Source organism: Cololabis saira, chromosome 17, assembly GCF_033807715.1.
Source record: "Cololabis saira isolate AMF1-May2022 chromosome 17, fColSai1.1, whole genome shotgun sequence".
In the NCBI taxonomy this organism is placed as follows: domain Eukaryota; kingdom Metazoa; phylum Chordata; class Actinopteri; order Beloniformes; family Belonidae; genus Cololabis; species Cololabis saira.
This window is the reverse complement of record NC_084603.1, coordinates 30,496,157-30,507,487: the sequence shown is the minus strand read 5'-3', so window position 1 is coordinate 30,507,487 and position 11,331 is coordinate 30,496,157. Positions and strand designations below refer to the sequence as shown.

Below are 11,331 nucleotides of genomic sequence, written 5' to 3'. Positions count from 1 at the left end.
TTTTTTATTCAAATTTTATCTCGTTAATTTAGAAAAACAGAGCAGATTTTTTTCTCAAGTGAATGCAATACGCTTCTGTTCTGCCCAGGGCGATATACACAGATATTATAAAGTTTGGCAGCCATTTCTATCTTATTTTGAAGAGAAAATTTTGATATAGTGTAGCCATGTATGTGTATGTATGTATGTATGTATGTATGTATGTATGTATGTATGTATGTATGTATGTATGTATGTATGTATGTATGTATGTATGTATGTATGTATGTATGTATGTATGTATGTATGTATGTATGTATGTATGTATGTATGTATGTATGTATGTATGTATGTATGTATGTATGTATGTATGTATGTATGTATGTGTATAGATTATTTTATTACATTTCATTTTGGATATGTGTTTTATATATTACATGTTTTTGTATGTAGTGCTGTGGTTTTATTTTCATGATTTTGCATTTATTTTGACTTATTTAATAAGTAATAAGTATATGTGTATATATTTATGCTTTAATGCGTGTAGAAATATCTATGAGTAAGAATGTTTGACATGAATAAGATTGTATGCGGGTGAATATAAATTCACATCATAAATAATGTACACATTTATATATAGATGAATACAGGAACTCAGGGTAAATAGTGTTGATATACAGTGACATAAAACTGCACATGGCAATAATAACTCAGGGATCTGCTACTTTATACTCAAGTTTACCACAATATATATTATACTGTGTAAAATTATTACTTTTAATTTTTGTAACTTCAAAATATGTCAAGATTTTTTTATGTCTAATAACGAAGGCCAAGACTGCTGCTACCAAAGAAAAGTGTCTCTCGCATTAATTGTTGAAGTATGTTTAAGCATGTCTGTTACTTTATACTGCCATCATGTTCGAAATAAACATCTTTGAAATGAATTGAATGTGCAACTAAATAGTAATCGAAGTTCTTTGGCTGACGGCTGGAGGCTGACTCCAATAACGTGTCAATATTCACTGATTCATATGTTAAAAATGTCCAACTTTACAACAGAGATGAACATATTTACAGTCTGGTTCAAAAAATAGTTTTGGACTACACAGATAGATTTCATCTCCATGACATGTGAGTGGTTTGCTGTCTGTTAATTTTGCTCTGTGTCATTTTAAAATGCAAATTTTCCAAATAAAACCATTTTCAGATATGATACTGCTACAGGTTGGAGGGGGGCGGGTTACGGCATCAAAGGTTGTCATGGTCTTAATGTGATATTGTAAGAAAGGAAATCATAACCAAACCAATCCCAACGAACCCCCCAATGAAGTCCTTTACTTTGAAAGACTTTCTGGGTTGTGTGAAAACACATCAAGTGGGACAAGAGACGTCTTAAATCTGAAGGGTTGTGATGAGGCTTCGTTGTTGTGAAAGATTCAGTGTTTGACAGAAAATGAAGCAAAATCATAATTATTTTTTCCCCTTCTGGGAAGTTTGTGACTGTTTCAAAAACTAGAATTTTTCTACCACCAATATGCATCAGGCGATGTTGGAATGAATTATCCTCGTTGTTGTTGTCTCCTTGTGATGTCATAGAACTAAATTGCATCACAGTGGAATCGCTGAGTTCCAAAACCAACTGTTCTGTGAACCAACATTTACATTCGACCTGAACTTCTGGATACCAGCAGTAACGTTTGAATGTGCATTATTCCTGTTCAATTTGATCATGAATAACTTGGTTTTTGAGTCATTCGACGTCCATCATCCTCCAACCTCTGAGAGAGATTCAGGTAACACATCTGCCGGTTTTCATGCAAAAACCTTCCTGTTGAGTCTGTGTTAGTCTGTATTGGTGTATATGTCTCAACTTAACGAGAAAATATGAGTAAAACAAATATTTATACATATAAATATTTTTAAAGTATTTTTTTACTTTAAACTAAAGATTTTCAGTTTTTTAATCATCAAATTGTCTTTGTTATTCTGTGGGAAACATGTTTTTTCTCTTTTATGTCCAGAAACACACTTTGTTAAAACTCACTGAACGCTGCTGAAAACAAATGACATATATTTGTGTTTATACTGTATTACTTGCTGTAAAACAAGAGTTTAAGACTGATAAAAATGACTTATTTATGGGTGGTATTAGCAGGTTGATGCTGATGTGTGCTGCATCAGAATAGGTAGTGAATCAAATCTTAGAGAAAAGTGTTGAAACCAAAGTCAAAAAACAAGGTTGACAAACAGTATTCACATTTTGTTTATATAAAAAGCTCATTGCCAATATGTTTACTTACTGTACATGTACTCACAGGTTTTTGTGGGGGTTTTTGTTGATTTTTTTCGGTGGAAAATTAATTTAAATACATTTAAAATGAACATTTCACTGCCAAACCATTTTGAAGTTCTGATAAACATCATTATTCATATTCAGCCAAGAACTTAACACATAAAGTTAATGATAATTGCATATAACTGTAATAATGCACAACCTTAAAGCAGCACAATGTAACTTTCAGCTTTTGTTGAGTTTGGCGGCTCCTTTGGACAAAAGCGGTAGTGCTTTACCAGAAAGAACACTACGTTTCCCATGAACACCAGCACGTACTGCCGGAAAACTCCTGTCCTCGTCGCGTGCATTTGATAATGCGCTCTGGTTTTGTTCTACTGCACCTTTTTCCTGTCACGTTTTTTAGAGGGACTTCATCATAAATTAGTAGTCCAACATACTTACTGACAAAATAAAAAAAATACTTTATAACCTGTGAATAACTGAATTTTTTGAAGATCAGCCCTGCACAATTTTACAGTTCTCAGGAAAAATAGTAGAAATGTTCTATACATTTTCTTTGCATTGCATTCTTTCCTCTAGTGCTGTAATTATTTTCAATTGTATTATTTTACAAAGCTTCCTCATTGCCAATTACACAATTTTATGATCACTATTATCATTCTGTGTCTGTTGTTGATATTGTCAGTAATTTTAGAATTACCAAAACCCAAGATGAATGTGAAAACATTCTAATTTTGATTCTTATTGAACATAGAACTCTACATTTCCATTTGTATCATAACAATTCTGTGTCTTGTTTTATCCCCATAAATCCCCATCGGTCGGACATCCCTCCTCGTCTTTCAGTTCACGCCACGAGTGAACGCCGGTGTTGTGCCAAAAAGTGATTGCCTGCCAGAATCTGATTTCTCCCCTGAAAATGGGTCTTTTTACCTGCTAAAAATTGATTGAAGGCCAAATACAGTTAATGAAAGGTTGTTTCTACCTAAATATGATTTGATCTCATTCTTGAGCTTCATAATATAAACACTAGAGCTCATAGGATTGCTGTTAACTCTTTTACAACACAAAATAGGCATTTTCACCTGCCAAAAATTGATTTAAGGCCAAATACAGTTAATGAAAAGTTGTTTCTGCCTAAATATGACTTGATCTCATTCTTGAGCTTCATAATCTGAAAATCTGACGTTTAAATGCTATCGCTCAACGGGCTGCTGTGCGCGCTCCCGCGGCCACAAATCAGATTCTGGCACGCAATCACTTTTTACTTGTTTATTCTTGTCTGGGCATTTAGCTTGTTACTCTCCCGCTTTCTTTTTTTCGCCTTCTCCATTAAAACTTTTATTTTCTTCGTTTTTTTCGCTGCCTCGGCCATGATACCAGCTCCGCGTTTAGCTCAACACCAGTTCTCCTGAGCTCTGCTCTCCAAGCCCCGCCCAGCATTCGTCTCGACTGCGAATCGGGAAGGAGGGGGAAGTGACGTATGCCGCAAAGCAGTCAAAGCCGTAAAAATGTGTAGTTTTTTAGTGTGGAAGGCGTCCTACCATGCTCTTCAAAGTTACATAGTGCCAGTGAAGGCGATACAGACCCCTCAGACCATGACAGAGGTGTCATTAAACCTGTTGTAACTTGATGTTCCATCACAATGACTCTGGAAATATGATATTAAGGTGGAAAAGTTACATAGTGCTGCTGTAAAAAAGAGAGACATAGAATATTAACTCTGATGTCAGAACTGCAGGTTTTACTACATGCATCCAAGTTAATATGAGCTTCTTTTCCTGGTTTCAGAGGGCGGTGGCAGCACCACCAAACCCATCATGGTCCTCCGGGAGGATAACAGGGTTCCTGCCACTAAGAGGAAGGCCAGCAGGCCTCCAGAGGCCCCTGGAAAGAGGTCCAGGGATGCAGGTGAACCTGCTGCTGTCTCAGCAGAGACCGTCAGGGAGAGGAAGAGGGAGAGCTGTAGCGAGCAGCTGTCGACCACAGAGACCCCTGGTAGCTGTGATGTCCAGCCAAGCTCCAGCAACCCCTCAACCCCCCGACAGGACAACGGGGACACCTACACGTCAGCCTCAGAGAGCAGAGGTACTCATGGTGGTCTGAAGATACATGAAGGAACTTTTACTGTCATGTTTAGCTCACCACCTACACTGTAAGAAATGTTCGTAAAAATTACAGTGAAAAATTGTAAAATAGCAACAGTAAAAGACCGTAAAATCCAAAATAGTATATCACTGTAGTAGATACATTATATTACCCTAAATCAAGAAAGAGTACATAACTATACTTTTTACTGTAATAATATGTAGAAATCACACAATTTTACTGTAAAAATATATTTCTTTGGTAAAAAAATGTGAAAATACCGTAATATCACAAGCATAATTACCCTAAAATTAACGGTATTATTACGTCTAAATTACAGATTTAGCTGTTTACATTTAAATTTACAGTATAAAACTGTTCAACATTATGCAAAAACATACTGTAATTTCTACATAAACAGGTTTACAATATGTCTGTTTTTCATAGTAATTTACCGTAAACACAACTATGTTCTCAACTATGAAATTTATGGTTGCCTGAAAAGCATACCGTAATGTCATATACCGGTACATTGTTACCGTATTTTTTCACGGGGAAATTCTGGCAACCACAGCTGCCAGTATTTTACCGTAAATGTCACAGTTTTTTTTTTTACAGTGTATCCATCTATAGACATGGCGGGGTTCTTCACTCTTGTAGTAAATGTGTCTGTGTTTGTGTCTGCAGCACGTTTTGAAAGAAAGTACCTTCAGCTTCAGATGCTTGGGGTAGGAGGCTTCGGATCAGTTTTTTCTGGTAGAAGAAGAGCTGATAATTTCCCAGTAGGTATCCCACCTCTCTTCTCAAGCCTCATGAGTACCGACTCTATCTGACACACTGCTGACTCTGACCTGCAGGTGGCCATCAAACACATCCCTAAAGGGAAGGTGGAGACTCAACCAGTGGTGAGCAGTCTGATCCTCAGTTTTGTTCTCCCGTTACGTTGTTGACGATCAAGAAGTCACACATATGAAACTGCATCTACTTCATCATCTGTTTTGTTCCTCACATTTCAGTTCCACCTTGGGAAGGTGCTCCAGGTCCCGCTGGAGGTGCTGCTCATGATGAAAGCGGCAGGCCGACCGGCTTCAGCGGGGAAATCTGCAGTCGTGTCGTTCTTGGACTGGTATGACCTGGAGCAGGAGGTTCTCCTGGTCATGGAGAGACCAGTTCCCTCCGTGGACCTGTTCACTTACATCCTGAACAACGATGGTCCCCTGGAGGAGGACACGGCTCTGGTACTGAAGCTGGATGGAAACCTGCTTTGTTGAATCTTCCACGGAGACAGGAACCAGCTCCTCCTGCAGCTCTTTAACCCACGTGTATTCACCCTGTGTTTCAGAGCATCATGAAGCAGCTGGTGGGTGCAGTCCTGCACATGCACTCCAACGGAGTCTTCCATCGTGACATCAAGTCAGAGAACATCCTCATCCAGACCGGCTCCGACGGTCTTCGAGTGAGGATCATAGACTTTGGATGTGGCTGCATCTTGACTGACGGAGCTTACCGCAAGTTTTCCGGTACGTCTGACTCCCGTTCTCCGTTCCTCTGCTGATCTTCGTGCCTGGTCCTAAACTTCTCCTTCCTCCTGGCTTGTAGGAACCCCTGACTACGCGCCTCCAGAGTTTTACGTGTGTGGGAGCTACGAGGCCGGCCCCACCACAGTCTGGCAGTTAGGTGTTCTGCTCTACGAAATGCTGGATGGACTTCCCCAGTTTACCACCACCGAGTTCATCTGCGACAGCATTAGATTCAGCAGTGAGCTGTCGTGCGGTGAGAGAAGGCTGTTTTTGGGACGATCCAAATCTCCTAGAAGTAAGTGAGAATATTTCCTGATCCATAATGTTTGTGGCCTCTCTTCCAGGCTGCCTGGACCTACTGAATTTGTGTTTGGCTGTGGACCCTTCGGAGCGGGCCACCCTGGAGCAGCTGCAGCAGCACCCCTGCATTAGACACTCAGCCTGATTCACCTCCCCTGAGCTGGGGACTCAACACACTTTTTACTGTACATATACTGTTCTTTTTACAGTCTATTTTATTTTGTACTATTCTATTGTATTTATACTTATTCTACTTTTCTACTTTATTTCTACTTAATCTGTTTTTGAAGGAAAACACCACTCCGTACTGCCTTTAATTTCGTTGTGCCCTGTATGATGACAATAAAAGTCTGAATCTGAATCTGAATCTGTCTCTGATATTTCCAAACTAGTTTTGATACTAGAACTCCATCTCCAGTTATGAAACTGGCTATTTAAGTATTTTTATTGTGTGATTTGTGTCACTGACTGCTTGATTATGAACATTCCAATGGGTGGTGGCATCCCAGCTGTCATCGCTGCAAAAATACCATATAGCTACCAATGAATGAGGACGAGGACCACTGCACCTGTCAAATAATGAGAAAGCACTGAACAGAAGTCATACAAGCTTCCTGGAACTAAAAACTGAACAAAAAAAAAGTCAACGCCTGGCTAACTTCGCTTCCTAAACTTTAGCCTGCATTAGCATCTGTTAGCAGTGATGCTAATGCAGGCTATATATATATATATATATATATATATATATATATATATATATATATATATATATATATATATATATATATATATATATATATATATATATATATATATATATATATATAGTATAGCACAATACAACAACAAAATGATTCAAAGTGTTAGGATATTATGAAAATAGTTTAAGAGCTCAGCTGGGGGGTCAGCTATATTCGGTATTTGTAGGCTACTTCTGTTTTAGGAGTAGTCTAGGAATGGTGTTTCAACATTTTGCATGATCTAAATAAAAGCTTACTTTGATTCTTTTCCATGGTTTTCTTGTGATACAGCAGACAAACGAACACGAGGATCTCACAATTTGGTGACCCCGACGTGATCTGGTTGTCTCCAGATAGCTTGACTGTGGAAGAGGAGTGCTGGAGAATTCATGCAGACAACCAATTCTGACTAGTCAAAAATAAGGTAAGCAGAAACTGCTTGATGAGTAGAAATTCTGCACATTGGATTTTCAAATTAATATTGGTTGTCTGATTGGATTTTTCTCAAGCTCATAAAGATTAAAAATAGATTTTGAGACATTTATTGTTCGTCAAATTTTACATAGACAAGTTTGACTTTTGGTATATCATCATTTTTTTAAGTTTTAATTGGCAAATCCGAGTTGGACTCGGTCAGTCGTTTGACTGTTTGTCATAGAAAATCCAAGTCTTGGTTATCACGCGGGTTAGATCCATGTTGACATTAGCTTAAGGGCTACCAGAGAAACATAGATGTTGATGGTGAGCATTAAAAGACCACATCAGCCAAAATCAGTTTATGTAAAGGACCTGGGGCCTCATTTATAAAGCTTGCATGCGCACAAAACAGGGCTTGAAAGATGCGCACGCCACGTTCTACGCAAAGGTTGGGATAAAAAAAAAAAAAACTAACCGAAAAATGTGTATATCTCTACGCCAACCCTGACTCTCCAGCAGGAACATTTTGAAGATATGGGGAACTGGCGACGCAGGTGGTGAGGTGGTGAAATGAAGTCAGATTCATGTCATACTTTTAATGTCATCACATATCAGACTTATAGATCCATGTACACCCAGTCCGGTGTTCTGCCAAGTTGTCCTACCTCCGCGAATCGTCCTACCCGTAGGATGAAATTATATACTTCTCTGCCGAGGTGTCCTACCTCGGCAGAAAATACTACCGTACGATCCCCGTTTCTTTTATCTCAGTTTTCTTTTTTTTCTAAGGCTTTTTCATGCAAATAGACGATTTAACAGCAGGAAGTCAGAATGTGCTTCCATATAGATCTATGTGTAGCCTATGACGCTTTGGCAGAAGAAAAAAACCCGTCAGATCACGCTTCCACATAGATAAATGCAGGTAGGATGATTTGACAGATGAAAATACCCCGTCAGATCACGCTTCCACATAGATAAATGTTGATGTCTATGTGGAAGCGTGATCTGACGGGGTATTTTCATCCGTCAAATCATCCTACCGTCAGATCACGTTTCCACATAGACCACGTTTCCACATAGACATCAACATTTATCTATGTGAAAGCGTGATCTGACAGGTTTTTTTCTTCCGCCGAAGCGTCGTACACATAGATCTATGTGGAAGCACATTCTGACTTCCCGCTGTTAATTTGCATGAAAAAGCCTTTGAAAAAAAAGAAACTGAGATAAAAGAAACAGGGATCGTACGGTAGTATTTTCTGCCGAGGTAGGACATCTCGGCAGAACACCGGCTCGACATGTCTCATTCATCCCGACGCACAGCAGAAACAGGCTGTGCATGTGCGCATGCTCAGCAGGCTCATTTATATGCAAATACAGTCATGAACTACTTTGCATTGACCATTTATGGTAAGAAGTGGGCGTGTAGAGGGCGGGACATGAGGCGAATTCACATGCGCAACCTTCCAGCTGGACTGTGATTTATAAAGCGAACATTGCATGCAGATTTGCGTGCACATGGTTTTATAAATCAGGATTTTTTTGTGTGCACGCCATTTTCGGCTTTTGAGCACACGTGTCCTTTTAGTATGAATACTACACACTCTTTATAAATGAGGCCCCAGTTCACCCAAAAACAGTTTATGTAAAGCACCAGTTCACCCAAAGACAGTTTCTGTACAACAAGATGAGATTCTCAAGACTTGGCAAGTCTTAGGAATGGATTGGGTTATTATAGAATTGATTGGTTATACATTGTTGTTGTATCAAAAACAATACAAAAACATTTGAAACAGCTCTCCTGGAGATGCTGCATCACTCACAAACACATACATAGTAAATGCACACAGTATCTCACATCAAAAAACAAATCCAAAGGCCAAAGCAGTAGGGTAAAGGGCCTCTGACAGCGTGGAAAAAGACGCTCTTCAATCTTGTGTTGCATCTTTTCAGGGCCCTGTAGAGTAGCCCAGAGTTTTGAGAGTAGCAATGTAAAAACGTGATGAAAAGGGTGAATACTGCCAGTGATGATTCTGCAGGCCTTACTGTGACAGCATGAACTGTGGATATGATTACGTGTCACTTTGCTGGACCTGCTTAGCTGCAGCAGTGGTCTTTATACTCCAATTGAGGTTTCTGCTGATGTGGGTTCCTGGAAACCTGAAGCTGGTCATGTCCTCCTGGTCTCCTGAGTGGCAGGCTCACGTCCTGTTTTTGCTTGAAGACCACGATGAGCTCCTTTGTCTTTTTGATGTTTAAGGACAGGTTATTTTCTGGATAACATCCTGCAAGTCTGACAATATATTTATTTTTATCTGGAAAGGCTCTGGATTCCATCAAGACAGATTCCTAATAAGCTGCAGAAGTCAATAGCACTGTGCCAGAATATGAAGAATATTTCAATATGAAAATTCACTTCAACTTGATATGTTCACCTTTTGCAAAAACAGTGCATAATGAGGCTGCGTGTGGTCTCAGATACCTGCTTGACACTCTGCAAGAGAAATGTCATGCATAAGGGCAGCGGCAGAGGAAAAGGGCAAAATACCCTCATAATTGAGACAATGTGAATATCTGGCCCCAAGATTCACAATTCTACCCTTTAGTTCAAAGACAAGATTTTAATTAAGTATGGTCAGAGTCTGTTAAGGGCTCATTATTCCAAGCATTGTCTAAATTGTTTGAGAAAGTACAGAGTGAATCTGTCCCCTAAGAGCTGCTGCTGAACCGCCAGATATGTAAAATTGTGTAATTTCATGACTAAAATTGTGTTTAAGCACAAAGACAGAATGTTGCATAGCATTCCTGGTGCTTATGGGGTGTCTCTTGTAAACCCCAATCATTCTGTTTTACAGTCTTGTCTGCAGCCAGAAAGGATGTCAGTGTGCCAATAATTAATTACTTATTACATAAAAATGTACTTTGGATCCCAACTAAACATGACCTTGATTAGGACTGAAAGGAATATAGATAATTGATGGATGAAAACTTGTATTCATGCATGCATTCGTTCTTCAGTACGGAATGTTCCTCTATAAAGGCTGATTTGTGTGCTGGGAAAGGCACATGCATGTGGACACATTTGTTAGTATCCTTCCATTAAAGACAAAAAATACCCCCAATAGTCGCTGAAATAACTTGAAACTTGTAAAAGTAATAAATGGCAACTTTCTGAAAATCAAGAAAGTCAGATATTGCTGCTGAAGTTTGGTTTAACAGAATCCTTAAAAACAAACTGACAAAACTGGCCCAGGCAAAAATGATTGGACCCAAAACTGATTTGTATTGGCCAGTTTTCTCATTCATTTATTTTCTTATTTCTGTTGAACCACAATTAAAAAGTAATGTCTGATCTTCAGTCAATGTTCGGTAAAATATGATTTGTTATTACTTTTGTCAGATTTTAGTTATTTCAGTGACCACTGTGGGTTTTTTGCTGTTAACTTCACTAGGATGCAGTGTGAGGAAGTTTCATCAACAAAGATCTACTGTATAGAGTTATGTTATAATAAGCTTTTTACATGTAATTATTAAACTATAAAACAGTGTGTGTGTGTTTTTTTCAAACCTTTATGTATGTTTCTTTGTCATTGCCATTTTGGCCATTGAATGTGCTTTTAATAAGGCTGGAAATTGGTTGACGGCCGTAAATGACCTTCAATTCAAAAGCAGCAATAATCAGCAACATACAGAGTTTTGCACAAATTATTTTCCCACCTCTGACATTTTCACATTTACTCACAAAGATCCAACAACAAAGTCACACAGAGAGTTATGTTAGAATCAATTTTTTACATGTAATTACTAAAGCACATGAAACTCCCTCATACCGCCCCTTCTTTAAGTCAGGAAACTGAGAACTGTTGAAAAGATCCCACGCACCGACTCCATCCAACAGCAGGTCACGAAACATCTCATAGTAGAGAGGATTACTTTTCATAGCCTCAAAACTTCCTGAAGCAGAGGAATAAAAGTTTGAACAAAAATG

At 38.7% G+C, this 11,331-nt stretch overlaps 1 protein-coding gene across 1 annotated transcript; it reads left to right on the top strand.

Moving 5' to 3' along the window:
- Window positions 1-4,098: 4,098 nt before the first annotated feature.
- Window positions 4,099-6,331, top strand: LOC133463561 (serine/threonine-protein kinase pim-1-like). Its single transcript, XM_061745156.1, has 7 exons — window positions 4,099-4,366; window positions 5,054-5,094; window positions 5,224-5,271; window positions 5,383-5,604; window positions 5,709-5,886; window positions 5,966-6,139; window positions 6,231-6,331. The coding sequence occupies exons 1-7, from the start codon at window positions 4,099-4,101 to the stop codon at window positions 6,329-6,331; spliced, it is 1,032 nt and encodes a 343-aa protein (XP_061601140.1).
- Window positions 6,332-11,331: the final 5,000 nt, after the last annotated feature.